This window comes from Oncorhynchus gorbuscha, linkage group LG08, assembly GCF_021184085.1.
Source record: "Oncorhynchus gorbuscha isolate QuinsamMale2020 ecotype Even-year linkage group LG08, OgorEven_v1.0, whole genome shotgun sequence".
Lineage (NCBI taxonomy): Eukaryota > Metazoa > Chordata > Actinopteri > Salmoniformes > Salmonidae > Oncorhynchus > Oncorhynchus gorbuscha.
Window position 1 is genome coordinate 51745994 of NC_060180.1, and position 18839 is coordinate 51764832.

At 42.8% G+C, this 18839-nt stretch overlaps 1 protein-coding gene across 6 annotated transcripts in view; it reads right to left on the bottom strand.

The window, feature by feature from the left end:
* Positions 1–1225: 1225 nt before the first annotated feature.
* LOC124041791 (5'-AMP-activated protein kinase subunit gamma-2-like) overlaps positions 1226–18839 on the bottom strand; it is a 54485-nt gene continuing 36871 nt past the window's right edge. For 4 of the 6 annotated variants that reach the window (XM_046359820.1, XM_046359822.1, XM_046359821.1 and 1 more), the window contains 12 exons: positions 13680–13740; positions 13063–13169; positions 12322–12403; positions 8375–8433; positions 8200–8245; positions 8065–8119; positions 6095–6221; positions 5374–5539; positions 5200–5237; positions 4920–5066; positions 4753–4846; positions 1226–2177 (listed from right to left, as the gene is read on the bottom strand). In XM_046359820.1, the coding sequence (XP_046215776.1) occupies positions 2146–2177; positions 4753–4846; positions 4920–5066; positions 5200–5237; positions 5374–5539; positions 6095–6221; positions 8065–8119; positions 8200–8245; positions 8375–8433; positions 12322–12403; positions 13063–13169; positions 13680–13740 (1014 nt within the window). In that variant the 3' untranslated portion in view covers positions 1226–2145. Of the gene's footprint in view, positions 2178–4752; positions 4847–4919; positions 5067–5199; positions 5238–5373; positions 5540–6094; positions 6222–8064; positions 8120–8199; positions 8246–8374; positions 8434–12321; positions 12404–13062; positions 13170–13679; positions 13741–13863; positions 13956–14004; positions 14071–18839 lie in introns of those variants that run through there. The other 2 variants (XM_046359824.1, XM_046359825.1) reach the window with 2 other exon arrangements.

Below are 18839 nucleotides of genomic sequence, written 5' to 3' on the forward strand. Positions count from 1 at the left end.
CTAGTAATGACGTTACCCACTAGTAATGACGTTACCCCACTAGTAATGACGTTACCCACTAGTAATGACGTTACCCACTAGTAATGACGTTACCCACTAGTAATGACGTTACCCACTAGTAATGACGCTACCCACTAGTAATGACGTTACCCACTAGTAATGACGTTACCCCACTAGTAATGACGTTACCCCACTAGTAATGACGTTACCCACTAGTAATGACGTTACCCACTAGTAATGACGTTACCCACTAGTAATGACGTTACCCACTAGTAATGACGTTACCCACTAGTAATGACGACTAAGAGTGGCGTTGGAAGTGGATTTTCCCAGTCGTATGTGGTAAACTTGGTTATGAATGCAGCATTAGCACCTCATGGTGGTTAGAGCGTTGGACTAGTAACCGGAAGGTTGCAAGTTCAAATCCCCGAGCTGACAAGGTACAAATCTGTCGTTCTGCCCCTGAACAGGCAGTTAACCCACTGTTCCTAGGCTGTCATTGAAAATAAAAATTTGTTCTTAACTGACTTGCCTAGTTAAATAAAGGTAAAATAATATATAAATAAAATACTGCTTGTATTACACTGTCATCTTGTGGCTGGTGTTTGAAATGTTTTGGGAGTATCCTTTGCTTAAAAGCTGAAGTAGAACAGCTTTTGAGGGGCACCTTGGTGGTGTTTGCTGATCTGTATATGGCCCGAAGACATTTTGTTTACTTTAAATATTAAAATCATGTTTTACACATTAGGATGTTGCTTCCATTTCAATTTGTCATAGGAGCCCTCCAATATTTTCTAGCATGAAGTTTCGAAGAAGAGGAGGGAAAAGACAAACTGCCATTGATCTCCTCTGAGCCTCAGACTAAATATGCTTATGGCGCCATCAAAGAGTACTCTCAGGACGCGTGATGGTCAATCATTGAACAGGTGCAGATATACCTGCAGTGCAGCTCCTAACCACTAGATGGTGGCAGTGTTCAGACGTCCAATCCGATGATTATCATTGAAGGCATTATAGCCATGACCGTTAAATACATTTCATCAGAGAAGAGCATAAAACATGTGTTATAGTGTATGACATTAAAATGATTCATGTGTATGGCGGTTATCAAAATATTACATCAATCAATGTATTTAGGATTATCATTATATCAAATGTATTTACCTAGGTCCTAGGCACTTTTAATTTGGCTTTCTTGCTAACTCGAAATAAAACAATAGTTAAATATGTGGTGGTGAAAATGTACCATAAAAATATTTATATTTATTTAGCTGCTTTTAGAAAAGTAAAGAACATTTACAACTGTTATAGTGTCATTTATCACTTGCACTTGTAGTCCATCTTGCTCTGAATACAACATTTTATACAACACTGCCACATATTTACAAAGAGAATATTAAACTGTAGTCAGTTTAACATAATTTGTTTAAACTCAAATAAAAAAAAGCTTTCTCTGGCACTTTTCTTCAAAACGTTGTTGTTTACAGTAATAGAACACAGATGAGTTTTGTCAGAGTACATAAAGTACATAGAGTACATAAAGTACATAAAGCAGGCAAAACATGTCTTAAAATAAGGCCTTTTTTATGTTCTGTCTCTCTTCACAGCATATTACTCATATAAAAATACAGACCCTCCCACCATTATAAGGTAAAGCATGAAAACCTGCCATTTCTCCTAAAAGTGTGTATCATCAAGTCTAAGATGCTTTAACCATATCGGTCAATCTTCTTGATCCTTGAAGGTTTAAAACTTACTGGGAGTGACTAGGCACTGTTGCTGGGAACAACGACAGAGCAGCATGATAGAGAGAAATACCTAAATATACATAGCTCTCATATACATAGCCAGTCTCCAGACTGGCTCAACCTCACCCTGCGTCATCATTCCACCCTACTATAATCCTCCCACAGTGAATGAAGCCCAGTTCCATTTAGACAGAGAGATGTTGGTCCTCGGGCATTAGAGCCCTTTACATCCCCATATCAGTCCAATCAGTCTAGTAAAGTCCAGCCCATCCTTTTGGTTTCAAAGTCTAGAGCATCAATACCAAGGGCTCCGGGCCCCGTTTCTGAAGCGATAGAAGTAGAATACTAAGTTTTATAACAGCCTTCAACCTCAGTGGTCCCCACAGCTTTTCCCCTCTCACTCCAGCAAGCCCTCCTCTCGGCAGGCATCTAGGGGTGGGGGGAGAGAGGACAGACATGTGAGAAAACAAGAACACATCCTACTAGCCTGGTCTCAGATCTTATTGTGCTGTATAGCCAACTCTTATGGTTGTTGTTATGGCATAGCGACACGACAATAGGTGTTGCCTATACAGCACCAACAGATCTGGGACCAGGCTAATGCCCAACATAACAGTAGGCTTCTTTGCTTCAGGTAGAGAGTTGTGCAAGATGCTTCAGGTTTTTTCTCATCACGTCTCACATCAAAGATAATGTGTATTGCTCACTGTACTTTTCATTCTGGGAACTGATGCACCAGCAAATTCCAAATGCATTATGACTGCAGCAGCAAATGCATTTCCTTCCAAAACACAGAAATGCAAACACTTTATCTTACATCAATTATCATTCATCTTTTATTGAAACTATAAGCAGACAAAATAACAAGACAACAGAGGAGCCCCCCCCCCTGCTGCTACTCTATGTTATTATCTATGCATAACCACTCTAAAACTCTACCTACATGTACATAATTACCTTGACACCGGTGCCCCCACACATTGACTCTGTACCGGTACTCCCTGTATATAGCCTCCACATTGACTCTGTGCCGGTACTCCCTGTATATAGCCTCCACATTGACTCTGTACCGGTACTCCCTGTATATAGCCTCCACATTGACTCTGTGCCGGTACTCCCTGTATATAGCCTCCACATTGACTCTGTGCCGGTACCCCCTGTATATAGCCTCCACATTGACTCTGTGCCGGTACCCCCTGTATATAGCATCCACATTGACTCTGTACCGGTACCCCCTGTATATAGCCTCCACATTGACTCTGTACCGGTACTCCCTGTATATAGCCTCCACATTGACTCTGTACCGGTACCCCCTGTATATAGCCTCCACATTGACTCTGTACCGGTACCCCCTGTATATAGCCTCCACATTGACTCGGTATCGGAACCACCTGTATATAGCCTCCGCATTGACTCGGTATCGGAACCACCTGTATATAGCCTCCGCATTGACTCTGTACCGGTACCCCCTGTATATAGCCTCCACATTGACTCTGTACCGGTACTCCTGTATATAGCCTCCACATTGACTCTGTACCGGTACTCCTGTATATAGCCTCCACATTGACTCTGTACCGGTACCCCCTGTATATAGCCTCCACATTGACTCGGTATCGGAACCACCTGTATATAGCCTCCGCATTGACTCGGTATCGGAACCACCTGTATATAGCCTCCGCATTGACTCTGTACCGGTACCCCCTGTATATAGCCTCCACATTGACTCTGTACCGGTACTCCTGTATATAGCCTCCACATTGACTCTGTACCGGTACTCCTGTATATAGCCTCCACATTGACTCTGTACCGGTACCCCTGTATATAGCCTCCACATTGACTCTGTACCGGTACTCCTGTATATAGCCTCCACATTGACTCTGTACCGGTACTCCTGTATATAGCCTCCACATTGACTCTGTACCGGTACCCCCTGTATATAGCCTCCACATTGACTCTGTACCGGTACTCCTGTATATAGCCTCCACATTGACTCTGTACCGGTACTCCTGTATATAGCCTCCACATTGACTCTGTACCGGTACCCCCTGTATATAGCCTCCACATTGACTCTGTACCGGTACTCCTGTATATAGCCTCCGCATCGACTCTGTACCGGTACTCCTGTATATAGCCTCCACATTGACTCTGTACCGGTACTCCTGTATATAGCCTCCGCATTGACTCTGTACCGGTACTCCTGTATATAGCCTCCACATTGACTCTGTACCGGTACTCCTGTATATAGCCTCCACATTGACTCTGTACCGGTACTCCTGTATATAGCCTCCACATTGACTCTGTACCGGTACCCCCTGTATATAGCCTCCACATTGACTCTGTACCGGTACTCCTGTATATAGCCTCCACATCGACTCTGTACCGGTACTCCTGTATATAGCCTCCACATTGACTCTGTACCGGTACTCCTGTATATAGCCTCCACATTGACTCTGTACCGGTACTCCTGTATATAGCCCCACTATTGTTGTTTACTGCTGCTCTTTAATTATTTGTTTTTCTTATCTCTTACTTTTTAAAGGTATTTTCTTAAAACTGCATTATTGGTTAAGGGCTTGTAATGAAGCATTTCACTGTAAGGTCTACACGTGTTGTATTCGGCTCATGTGACAAATACAATTTGATTAGATTCGATTTTAATCAGAGGGTAGGAGGAAAGGACAGGACACAGACAAGCCCATACTACACCATACCGAGTTGGCAATACAGGACAGCTCACGAGCACAGGCACGTGCCATCTGCAGCCACAGGCACGTGCCATCTGCAGCCACAGGCACGTGCCATCTGCAGCCACAGGCACGTGCCATCTGCAGCCACAGGCACGTGCCATCCGCATGTGGGTGCCAACCAGCAAGGGCCAGAGTTTGTGTTTGTGTCCTACCTGTGTGAGAGGTACAGGGCGGGGCACGACAGGGTGGGTGGGGAGGGAGGGAGCTCAGGGTCCAGGTGTAGGATGAGGGGGGTTAGGAATGCTGAGCGTCTATACCTGCTGGGCTGAGCACCAGGGCCTGCAGAATGTCAGACAGGGAGACGATGCCCTCGATGGCCGAGCGATCATCCACCACCACCAACCGATGGACCTGACACACACACACACAAAGTTAGAGAGAAAGAGAAAAAGAGAGGAAGAGAGGCGTGTGTGTTAGAACTCACCTCTGCTTTGACAATCCTGTCCACTATGGTCTCCAGTGTGTCCAGCTTGTGGCACTGCATGACCCCCTCAAAGTACTGGCAGCGATGCCTCAGAGCCTGGGTCACGGTGATGTCCAGGTTATTATAGGTCTTCTCTGCTGCCAGGTTCTACACACATGATACATAGACACACTCATATGGATGTATTTTTGAAGGAAACTATTCACAATATATTGTTGAGGGAGGAAGTCAGGTGATTACCAAGGTGTATTAAGATCATCAATATTTAGTAACCACTTACTATGACATCAAATTTGGAGTAAATATCCACCACTTTCCCTGTGAGGAGATTGAAACATAACCATTAGGCTTCACCACGAGAGTTAAACTGAATCTAAATCAATGAATCCATCAAATTACCCTTTTAAAGCATCTTTGAACAACAGCTGTCAAAGTGTTTTACAGTAACACGTACCAGATACGTCCACCACAGGCAGGGCAGACACCCTCCTCTCTACGAAGATCTGCAGGGCCTTGATGATGGGTGTGTCAGGGTGGATGAAAGCTATGTTCTTGTAGGTACCAATGCCCAGCTCCCCCAGGGTCTGCTTCATAAAGGCTGGCTTGGGCATCTCGCACACCTGGAGCAACACAACATAGCGAGAGAGACACTTTCAGTTTCTATTCACCTTCTTCTCCAACTCCAAGGGCAGTGTTCAAGTAAAAGCAGAGTTGTCAGATTATTGTCCAACTCCAAGGGCAGTGTTCAAGTAAAAGCAGAGTTGTCAGATTATTGTCCAACTCCAAGGGCAGTGTTCAAGTAAAAGCAGAGTTGTCAGATTATTGTCCAACTCCAAGGGCAGTGTTCAAGTAAAAGCAGAGTTGTCAGATTATTGTCCAACTCCAAGGGCAGTGTTCAAGTAAAAGCAGAGTTGTCAGATTATTGTCCAACTCCAAGGGCAGTGTTCAAGTAAAAGCAGAGTTGTCAGATTATTGTCCAACTCCAAGGGCAGTGTTCAAGTAAAAGCAGAGTTGTCAGATTATTGTCCAACTCCAAGGGCAGTGTTCAAGTAAAAGCAGAGTTGTCAGATTTTTGTTTCAAGAAAGACCGTTTTTCTTATATTCTTCCCCAATGGGACTAGTGTGTATTATCATAAAACCTAACGTCAGGTTGTCAGTAATGGTTTGAGACTTACAAAGAGCTGTAGGAATTTGAGGATCCTCTTGTGTGTGAGGATGTAAAGTGGGTTTCCCGTAACAGGGTCGATGACAGGCAGACGGTGGATCTTGTTTTTGATGAGGGAATACACCGCATCAAATATGCTTCAAAGAGAAACATAAAACGCACATTAAAAGAAAATGCAGGCGTTGTCTTCGCAGGTATGTATATTCAAAACACATACAGTGGGGCAAAAAAGTATTTAGTCAGCCACCAATTGTGCAAGTTCTCCCACTTAAAAAGATGAGAGAGGCCTGTAATTTTCATCATAGGTACACTTCAACTATGACAGACAAAATGAGGAAAAAAAATATACAGAAAATCACATTGTAGGACTTTTAATGAATTTATTTGCAAATTATGGTGGAAAATAAGTATTTGGTCAATAACAAAATTTTATCTCAATACTTTGTTATATACCCTTTGTTGGCAATGACAGAGGTCAAACGTTTTCTGCTAGTCTTTACAAGGTTTTCACACACTGTTGCTGGTATTTTGGCCCATTCCTCCATGCAGATCTCCTCTAGAGCAGTGATGCTTTGGGGCTGTTGCTGGGCAACACGGACTTTCAACCCCCTCCAAAGATTTTTTTATGGGGTTGAGATCTGGAGACTGGCTAGGCTACTCCAGGACCTTGAGATGCTTCTTACGAAGCCACTCCTTTCGTTGCCCGGGCGGTGTGTTTGGGATCATTGTCATGCTGAAATACCCAGCAACGTTTCATCTTCGATGCCTTTGCTGATGGAAGGAGGTTTTCACTCAAAATCTCACAATACATGGCCCCATTCATTCTTTCCTTTACACGGATCAGTCGTCCTGGTCCCTTTGCAGAAAAACAACCCCAAAGCATGATGTTTCCACCCCCATGCTTCACAGTAGGTATGGTGATCTTTGGATGCAACTCAGCATTCTTTGTCCTCCAAACACAACGAGTTGCGTTTTTACCAAAAAGGTATATTTTGGTTTCATCTGACCATATAACATTTTCCCAATCTTCTTCTGGATCATCCAAATGCTCTCTAGCAAACTTCAGACGGGCCTGGACATGTACTGGCTTAAGCAGGGGGACACGTCTGGCACTGCAGGATTTGAGCCCCTGGCGGCGTAGTGTGTTACTGATGGTAGGCTTTGTTACTTTGGTCCCAGCTCTCTGCAGGTCATTCACTAGGTCCCCCTTGACATTGTGCGCTTCTGGGATTTTTGCTTTACTGCAACACGTTCTTGTGATCATTTTGACCCCCTGAGCCACCCTCTTCCTGGGGCCTCATGAGATCTTGGATGAGGAGGGCGTGGAGCCCCAGATTGTCATGAAACATGGGCTTGAGATTATAGATCTGGAACCAGTCTTCCATTTCTGAAATCCATAATAATTGCAAAAAAACTCCACAGTTGATTTCTTCAAACCAAGCTGCTTACCTATTGCAGATTCAGTCTTCCCAGCCTGGTGCAGGTCTAATGTTGTTATGGTCTAATTTTGTTTCTGGTGTCCTTTGACAGCTCTTTGGTCTTGGCCATAGTGGAGTTTGGAGTGTGACTGTTTGAGATTGTGGACAGGTGTCTTTTATACTGATAAGTTCAGCCAGGTGTCATTAATACAGGTAACGAGTGGAGGACAGAGGAGCCTCTTAAAAAAGAAGTTACAGGTTTGTGAGAGCCAGAAATCTTGCTTGTTTGTAGGTGACCAAATACTTATTTTCCACCATAATTTGCAAATAAATTCATTAAAAATCCTACAATGAGATTTTCTGGATTTATTTTCTTCTCATTTTGTCTGTCATAGTTAAATGTACCTATGATGAAAATTACATGCCTCTCTCATATTTTTAAGTGGGAAAACTTGCACAATTGGTGGCTGACTAAATACTTTTTTGCCCCACTGTACATGGCAAACAGTCATGCACACATTCACAACTGCATAATAGACATTGTTATGCAGTAACAACTTACCTTGATTCGGGTGATATGTTCACTAAAGGTTTGAATGTCTCTTGCAAATATACTTCTGTGGAGAGGGACGATGGGAGTTCAACGTTCGGTACATCTAGTTTAATGTTATAATATAAACCAGAGCTCTTTACATACCTCTCCATGTCTCAAGTTTATGATCTTCCAACTCATATATTTGCACCTATAAAACACAACTATGTAGATATAAAAATACAAAAACACACACACAATACAGAACTACAGAAATCCATCATAGGTTTCAAATGTTGAACAAACATAACGCAAAATGGTTTCGTCCACCAAACTTTACCAACGGTGACTTGTAGTATCTGTTTAGTATGATGATGAAGTCTGTGATTGTCAACATTCCTGAAATGAGAAGACATGTCAGAATGACTAACCGTTGTCATGAAGCTGTCGTAAAGCATTAGGTTGCTAACGGACTTCATGTCAACAAATCATGCTCGACTGGCTAGGACTTGTAACAAAACTGACTAACATCGTATTTAAATCTGGAGATAATTGTTATCTGGGTCGTTCCACGAAATGAGTGACATTTTGGGTCATATAGGTTCATCTAAATAATAAAAAAGAGCACACGTACAACTTAATTAAAAAACACGTTTTCCCATCTCAACAGGTTATAGTAAGTTCCTAAGTGTAAAATAAAGTGTCCGGGTTGACCGTAACAGCATTGACCGTAACAGGGTTGACCGTAACAGGGTTGCCAATTTCATCTTACATCAGCCATGAGTTCCCTCGTGACAGGGGGAATGGAAGCTTGTTATGTGCAACAGGGATGGGCAATTGAATGCAAACTTAACAACAACAAAAACGTATTGATAAATCATTTGTAGCCTGCCTTGCTATGGCTAACAGGGAGTTGACATGTTATTCTAGCCTGTCTTGCTATGGCTAACAGGGAGTTGACATGTTATTCTAGCCTGTCTTGCTATGGCTAACAGGGAGTTGACATGTTATTCTAGCCTGTCTTGCTATGGCTAACAGGGAGTTGACATGTTATTCTAGCCTGTCTTGCTATGGCTAACAGGGAGTTGACATGTTATTCTAGCCTGTCTTGCTATGGCTAACAGGGAGTTGACATGTTATTCTAGCCTGTCTTGCTATGGCTAACAGGGAGTTGACGTGTTGTGCTCGACCCATTCAGTTTCACACCACAAAACACCAGAAATGGCCAAAAAGAGTAGAACCAGTTCACCGAATTTTATTCATGTGGTCTAAATTCATGTGGTCTAAATTAATGTGGTCTATAAATCAAATCAAATAAAACTTTATTTGTCTCGTACACATAATTAGCAGATGTTATCACAGGTGCAGCGAAATACTTATGTTTCTAGCTCCAACAATGCAGTAATACCTAACAATACAAAACAATACTCACAAATTCCAGAAATTTAAGAAAGAAATTCAAAAGTTTGGACACACCTACTCATTCAAGAGTTTATTTACATTTTTACTATTTTCTACATTGTAGAATAATAGTGAAGACATTGAAACTATGAAATAACACATATGGAATCATGTAGTAACCGAAAAAAAGTGATCAACAAATCTAAATATATTTTAGATTTTGGATTTTTCAAATTAGCCAACCTTTGCCTTGACAGCTTTGCACACTCATGGCATTCTCTCAACCAGCTTCATGAGTAATGCTTTTCCAACAGTCTTGAAGGAGTTCCCACATATGCTGAGCACTTGTTGTCTGCTTTTCATTCACTCTGCGGTCCAACTCATCCCAAACCATCTCAATTGGATTGAGGTCGGGTGATTGTGGAGGCCAGGTCATCTGATGCAGCACTCCATCAGCACTCTCTTTCTTGGTCAAATAGCCTTTACACAGCCTTGAGGTGTGTTGGGTCAAATCAAATCAAAGTTGATTTGTCACGTGCGCCGAATACAACAGGTGTAGACCTTACAGTGAAATGCTTAGTTACAGGCTCTAACCAAAAGCTGTTAGGTGAACAATAGGTAAGTAAAGAAAAATAACAACAATAAAAAGACAGTGAAAAACAGTAGCGAGGCTATAACAGTAGCGAGGCTATAAAAGTAGCGAGGCTACATACAGGCACAGGTTAGTCAGGCTGATTGAGGTAGTATGTACATGTAGATATGGTTAAAGTGACTATGCATATATGATGAACAGAGAGTAGCAGTAGCGTAAAAGAGGGGTTGGCGGGTGGTGGGACACAATGGTTAGCCAATGTGCGGGAGCACTGGTTGGTCGGCCCAACTGAGGTAGTATGTACATGAATGTATAGTTAAAGTGACTGTGCATATATGATAAACAGAGTAGCAGCAGTGTAAAAAGAGGGGTTGGGGGGAAGCACACATTGCAAATAGTCCGGGTAGCCATTTGATTATCTGTTCAGGAGTCTTATGGCTTGGGTGTAAAAACTGTTGAGAAGCATTTTTGTCCTAGACTTGGCACTTCGGTACCGCTTGCCATGCGGTAGTAGAGAGAACAGTCTGACTTTTTCTTACTGAAAAACAAATGATAGTCCCACTAAGCGAAAACCAGATGGGATGGCGTATCGCTGCAGAATGCTGTGGTAGCCATGCTGGTTAGGGTGCCTTGAATTCCAAATAAATCACTGACAGTGTCACCAGCAAAGCACGCCACACCATCACACCTCCTCCTCCATGCTTCACGGTGGGAACCACACATGCGGAGAACATCCGTTCACCCACACCGCGTCTCAAAGACACGGTGGTTGGAAGCAAAAATCTCAAATTTGCACTCATCAGACCAAAGGACAGATTTCCACCAGTCTAATGTCCATTGCTCATGTTTCTTGGCCCAAGCAAGTCTCTTCTTATTATTGGTGTCGTTTATTTGTTTTTTTGCAGCAATTTGACCATAAAGGCCTGATTCACACAGTCTCCTCTGAACAGTTCATGTTGAGATGTGTCTGTCACTTGAACTCTGTGAAGCTATTATTTGGGCTGCAATTTCTGAGGCTGGTAGCTCTAATGAACGTATCCTCTGAAGCAGAGGTAACTCTGGGTCTTCCTTTCCTGTTGCGGTCCTCATGAGAGCCAGTTTCATCATAGTGCTTAATGGTTTTTGCGACTGCACTTGAAGAAACATTCAAAGTTCTTGAAATGTTCCGGATTGACTGACCTTCATGTCTTAAAGTAAGGATGGACAGTCGTTTCTATTTGGTTATTTGAGCTGTTCTTGCCATAATATGGACTTGGTCTTTTACCAAATAGGGCCATCTCTGTATACCACCCTACCTTGTTACAGCACAACTGATTGTCTCAAACGCATTAAGGAAAGAAATTCCACAAATTAACTTTTATCAAGGCACACCTGTTAATTGAAATGCATTCCAGGTGACTTCCTCATGAAGCTGGTTGAGAGCATGCAAAGCTGTCATCAATGCAAAGGGTGGCTACTTTGAAAAATCTCAAATAGAAAATTAATTTTGATTTGTTTTACATTGTTTTACTTACTACATGATTCCATATGAATTATTTCATATTTTTGATATCTTCACTATTATACTACAATGTAGAAAATTTTACAAATAAAAACAAACTTGAATGAGTAAATGTGTCCAAACCTTTGACTGGCACTCTATCTATCTATCTATCTATCTTATCTTATCTTATCTTATCTTATCTTATCTTATCTTATCTATCTACACATTTGGAACTCAGTTGGGGTTTCAACTTGAGAGTTAGAATAGTAGAATACACAAGGTGCAATTTCAAAACTTGGTTGTGCAACATCAGTTTTCCTCTTGTTGTGTCACTCAATGACAGTCATTCAATTAGCCCATGTCAATTAACATGTTTTAGATGGGAAAATTAGTCTAGAGAGTCTAGCCAGCTATCTAAACATGTAATAATCAAAGACGAAATACCGACAGGGCCTGCAGGAACACCATTGATTTTGTTAGTCACTCTCACTCAGATAAGTTTGCAATATTGCAATATGTGTAGAATTGTAGGAAATTAGCTGTAAAACTGCAACAACTAAAACGTTTTTAATTCCGGTGCTGAGTTAATGTGAGTTAATGTGTAGTGGCTAACTATATGGCTAACAGGCTATGTGTTTATAGATCGACTGAGGTGAATGAAGCTACAGCAACCAATGTGATAATGGCTGGGGTTTTGCTTGTTTTTGCTGTTCTTTGAATTAGCATTTTGTTGTGTGTTCGCATCAGTGAATGCATTAAGCATGAATGCATTTCATGTGAACGTGTGTCATACACAAAAGGCGTTTCGTACCCACAAAACACTGCCTCTCCGAGTCCCACAGTGGAGCAGCTCGCACCCCATTGGCCACTAAGGCATAGAAAGCCTTCTTCACCTGTGAGAAAAGACCACGATCATGCACAGAAACACATGGATGGCAAGGTTCTGAAGGTGGTATTGTACATATTGTACAAATGTGGAAGTGTTCAATTGAAATCCAAATCAAACACTGAAGCATTCTGGTTTTAAGGGGTTTCATACTCAGATAAAGGGAACTACAACCTTGAGTTTAAATAGATTCAGTGGCTGATTACTGTTTAACCATTTTATGAGGCAAATCATTAGCACTAGCAATAGCACTGCTCTCCTCATGGAACATTAACCAAACCGCTCTCAGCAGTGCCTTTCAAACCAAGGAGACACTTCAATAGCCATAAGAACGTCCCTCAGTGGACAAACCTAGTAAGATAAACAAAAGCTATGCAGATGCTCAATGTTAGGTTACAGTCAGGCCTACTCAAACGTATTTATACATAGTCTGAATTCTCAACCCTGTGTGTCTGTCTGGGCTTGGCCAGAAAGTGTCTCAGATTGCTGATCTAAGATCAGGTGCCCCGTGTCCATGTAGTCTTATCCATTATGATCTAAAACCCAAAGAAATAATCCTCAATCAGCACTTCTACTTTGAAGCGCTTTTTGAATATGGTCCCTTATCCATGATGGCTCCAACGTGATGTCAACGTGTCGTCATGTGGAGGAGCTGGGCTCACTTACTTGCAGGCCAGTGTCAAACACAACCAGCTTGGAGCTGGTGGGGACGATGTCATAGCAGCTATGGGACTTCATAAAGCGCATGTAAATGTCACTGTCTGGTTCAGCAGCTGTAAAGACAGACACAAATATTCACATCAAATGTGTATATTGGATCATCTCAATATTCGTACTGAAGCAATGATGCCACCTCTTGGGCTGGGGGATCCCTTATTCCAACAGAGCATGCTGACAGGACTGCAGAAGACTTTGCGCTATCACCAGGCAATAGTTGGGTTACGATCAAAACACATCCTGCATAATAAGGCATCAATGTGAAGGATTGTGATTTTGCAATCAGGATGACACTTGTTGTATTGGTACAAAAATGAGCAAAACCAGAGTAATTTAACCTATGAAGCGTCATATTCTGTGAATAGCAACCGGTGTCACCTATGTACTGGAATTAATATTCACATTACAATTCACACCAGCACTTTACAAATTAGCATGCATTCCATATTGAGCCCTGGTCTTTAACTATAAGCTGATACAATTGCAAAAACGCCAAATAAATGGCTACATAACACCATCAAGTAAAATTCTAAATGTAGACTAGTCGACTACGTAAATGCACTTACCAACACCATCATCGTCTAGTTCAAGTTTCTCCAACATGCCTTCGAATAAACCGTAGAAATTCTGTAAGAATAAGAGACAGTCAAGAACGCGCTCCAAACCTACCACAATATGACATCAGACGCACGCTTTCAGGCGCACAACCACTCGCCGTTTGGCAAAGTTAAGATTAAAATAACAATATACATTCAATAATTGCTGGCACTTTACACCATGACAAAATCATCTATATTTTTGAGAGACTTCCAGTAGGCTACATGTCCTTGCGCAAAGGCAACATTAAGAAAAGCAAGCCCCGTCTGTCTGACAATGTCAAAACGTGCGTACTGCGTGCAACTCATTCAATTGCCCTTGTCCAAGTTTCTACTGTAGACTGTGGGCAATTCATATCTGGAGCACTGTGCCTGCCAGTAACTGTAATGGCACATTATTAGTAGACTACACACCCCTTAACTCTGTATTAGTGGCACATTCCTAAATATATCAAGCAGCCAATGCTTACTGTAGAAGCATACTACTGAATAAAACAAAGGAGTGTACAAGTCTTCCGGATAAAAAACGAAGCAAAAATATTTTTATTTAAAAAAAACAGACTGACATAGGCTACGTGTGACAGTGTATCTGCTCGGAAGCATATGTTTTTTTGCGCATTCTGTGGATTGTGAACGACAAGGGAATTCGTTCAATTTGCATTTATTATTATGATCACGCACTAGAATCCTACATGCGAAACAACCACGGCTTTTCACCATATTAGGAAATCCCTTATGTTGCCAAGCAGCCAGAAGCCAAGGATTCCCCGTCCTTCTCTATGCCCTTAACCTTTTTTGCAAGACATTAAAATGAAACAATTTGCACAATAGAGAATTATTTACGTATATGGGTAGTGCATAAAAATAAATCCGTATGGCAAGAGATGAAGTAGGCTGGCTACTGCACAATGACTAAGACACTGTGCAGAGACAGAGGCTGTGCTGCAGCAAAATAATCCTACAACAAAATAAATCTGTGTACAGCACTAACATGCAAATGTCAATGAGGCAAATTCCCTTCCTCCCTATCCTACAAAACACTTCATCATGGCACATACAATGAGCCAAGCCATACGCCATACTGTGCTCTTTGTAGCATATGAGGATTCAAAATCCTTTAAAAACATGTTTTTCTTCATCTCCCCTAAACCCTTGATTAGACCCTAATCCAGTGCAGTAGAAGAAACAGCCCTGAAAGATCACCCATGGCATGTCCAACCAACCCCCCCCCCCAGAGTCACCCTCATCGTGACACAGCAATTCTCAGCCTAACCCCGTATCAGCATGGGCATGAATCCCATCCCAATCTGCTGCTGCACTGCCACAGGGAACAGGGAAGGGAACGCGCTGTAGGTTAACACGGAGATGTCAGATTGGAGATGGAGGGCTGTTTCATTAACACGCTTCCAGATTGGAAGTGGCAGTGAAGTCATTCCTTTGATTGTGGTAAGAGGATAGCCTGGTGTGTGTTGAGCGAGAGGTGAGGAGAGAGGAGGAGAGAGACAGCGTGAGAAATGATCAATATTAGAGAGAGAGGGAGAGATACTTATGACTCATGGTCTTATAGTCATGGGGTTTAGGGTGTAAGAAGAAACAACAAAACCAAAGATGGTGATGAAGTATTGACTTACACGATCAGGGTAGTGTGTGCTATAGCTCAACCAGACAGACACAGACAGTTACTTGAAGTATTAGTTATACATCACATCCTCAATCAATCAACAGTGCCTTCTGAAAGTATTCATACCCCCCTAACATTTTGTTGTTACAGCCTGACTTCAAAATGTATTTTAAAAAACATTCACTCATCTACACACAATACCCCATAATGACAAAGTGAAAATTTGTTTGCTTTAGACATTTTAGCTAATGTATTGAAAATGAAATACAGAAATATCTCATTTGCATAAGTATTCACATCACTGAGTCAATACACGTTAGAGGTTGCGTGTTCAAACCCCCGAGCTGACAAGGTACAAATCTGTCGTCCTGCCCCTGAACAGGCAGTTAACCCACTGTTCCCAGGCCATCATTGAAAATAAGAATGTGTTCTTAACTGACTTGCCTGGCAGTAAAAACAGATAAAAATACACCTTATGTCGGGTGTACACTACATGATTTTGGTCGGCATTTTAGCCGTCCCAGACAAGTTTGTGAGATCGGAGACAAAATCCCCTTGTCATTGCCAACTCGGGGCGCGCGGCCGTCACCCGTTTAATGTGAGCGGGCCAAAGGCGCATTTTGGTCTTTGAGCAGTCCCAGATATTTTCAAACAGGTTTGATTTTAATTGGCACAAAATCTGCAACGCTCTTGTAGTGTGAGATATGCAACGACATGTTTTGAGAACGGTAATCAGCAATAGCCAAAGACAGCTCGCCAGAGAAGAAGCCAGTGAGACGACGTCGTTTCGCTTCACCCAGAATGTGTGTACTCTCGAGAAGGAGTGATGACTAGTACCAGTATGTGTTTGTACTTGCCTTCAAACAAAGCCAAAGTGACAAATCGTTACAGCTCTGAAGTTCACAAGCAATGCTATTCAATTCAAAATGTTGGCTAGATATTTCAAAGCTGTATGGCAAGCGTGAATGTCTGACTGAATGTTTATGAGGCTGCATTGAGCAACAGCTTGTAGCTACGTAAATCGAATCACATCATAGATTTTGCCAGACAGCATGGTATGGAGAATCCAAGTGAAGAATCTTGTAGTGTGTGATCACTGTCTGTGCCAGATCGTTTAGTGTGCACACCACTACATAGGCAACACACAAAAAACTACAGGAATCGCGCTCTCTGCAGCTGATGTGAGTAAGAACTTTAGATGGGTCAACATTCACAAGGCCACAGGGCCAGACTGATTACCAGGATGTGTACAGCGAGCATGCGCTGACCAACTAACAAGTGTCTTCACTGACATTTTCAACCTGTCCCTGTCCGAGTCTATAATGCCAATATGTTTTAAGCTTACCACCATAGTGCCTCTGCCCAAGAACACTAAGGTAACCTGCCTAAATGACTACCGACCAGTAGCTCTCACGTCTGTAGCCATGAAGTGCTATGAATGGCTGGTCATGGCTCACATCAACACCATCATCCCAGAAACCCAAGACCCACTCCAATTTGCATAATGCCCCTACAGATGATGCAGTCTCTATTGCACTCCACACTGCCCTTACCCACCTGGACAAAAGGAACACCTATGTGAGAATGCCATTCATTGACTACAGCTCAGCATTCAACACCATAGTGCCCTCAAAGTTCATCAATAAGCTAAGTACCCTGGGACTAAACACCTCCCTCTGCAGCTGGATCATGGACTTCCTGACGGGCCGCCCCCAGATGGTAAGGGTAGGTAACAACACATCCGCCACACTGATCCTAAACACAGGGGCCCCTCAAGGGTGCGTGCTCAGTTCCCTCCTGTACTCCCATGACTGAATGGCCAAGCACGACTCAAACACCATCATCAAATTTGCTGATGACACAACAGTGGTAGGCCTGACAACAACGAGACAGCCTATAGGGAGGAAGTCAGAGACCTGGCCATGTAGTGCCAGGACAACAACCTCTCCCTCAACGTGATCAAGAGAAAGGAGATGATTGTGGACTACAGGAAAATGAGGACCGAGCATGCCCCCATTCTCAGACAGGGCTGCAGTGGAGCAGGTTGAGAGCTTCAAGTTCCTTGGTGTCCACATCACCAACAACTAACATGGTCCAAGCACACCATGACAGTCATGAAGAGGGCACGACAAAGCCTATTTCCCCTCAGGAAACTAAAAAGATTTGGCATGGGTCCTGAGATCCTCAAAATGTTCTACAGCGGCACGATCGAGAGCATCCTGACTGGTTGCATCACTGCCTGGTATGGCAACTGCTCAGCCTCTGACAGCAAGGCACTACAGAGGTTAGTTGCGTACAGCCCAGTACATCACTGGGGCCAAGCTTCCTGCCATCCCAGACCTCTATACCAGGCGGTGTCAGAGGAAGGCCCTAAAAACTGTCAAAGACTCCAGCCACCACAGTCATAGACTGTTCTCTCTGCTACCGCACTGCAAGCGGTACCGGAGCGCCAAGTCTAGGTCCAAGAGGCTTCTAAACAGCTTCTACCCCCAAGCCATAAGACTCCTGAACATCTAGTAAAATGGCTACCCAGACTACTCGCATTGCTCCACACCACTGCCACTCTCTGTTGTCATCTATGCATAGTCACTTCAATGAACTCTACCTACATGTACATACTACCTCAACTAAGCGGTGCCCCCGCACACTGACTCTGTACCGGCACCTCCTGTATATATTGTTATTTTTTAATTACTTGTTACTTTTATCTCTAATTCTGATGCGTATTTTTTAAAACTTCTCTGTTGGTTAGGGGTTCGTACGTAAGCTTTTCACTGTAAGGTCTACACCTGTTGTATTCGGCGCGTGTGATTAATGCAATTTGATTTGATTTGAGGAAAGACGGTCGTTTAAAGAAAGAGGCTCAGCAATGTTAGAATTGTGAAAGTCGTGTAGTGTCCACCCGGCTTAGTGGAACAGCGGAGACTACGAAGAGACACACACAGGCATAGACACACGCATACACACACATGATAACATACGCACTATACACACATGTACACATGGATTTTGTGATGTAGAGTAGTGGCCTGAGGGCCCACAATGTGTTGTGAAATCTGTTGTATTACAATGTTTTTAAAATTGTATAACTGCCTTCATTTTGCTGAACCCCAGGAAGAGTAGATGCTGCCTTGGCAACAGCTAATGGGGATCCATAATAAATACAAATACAGTCACTGTCTACCTCTACTGTACCTACACAGTGGAAATCCTCCTGCATTGTGCCTGTTCCCAAAAACGCCAAGAGACAGAGCTAAACAACGTCAGACCTGTTGCACTCACTTTTCAGTTGATGAAGGCGTTTGAGAGAGTGGTCCTTGCACAACTTAATCAGCAGGTGCAGGGGTTTCTTGACTCCCTGCAGTTTGCCAACCAGGCCAAGATAGGTGTGAAAGATGCACTTGGAGAGAGCAGTCCGCATTATGCTATTAAGAGTTTTCCAGTGCCTTCAACAATATCTAAGCCAATCTTCTAGCCTGCAAACCACAGGTCAGGGCAGTTACATCCTT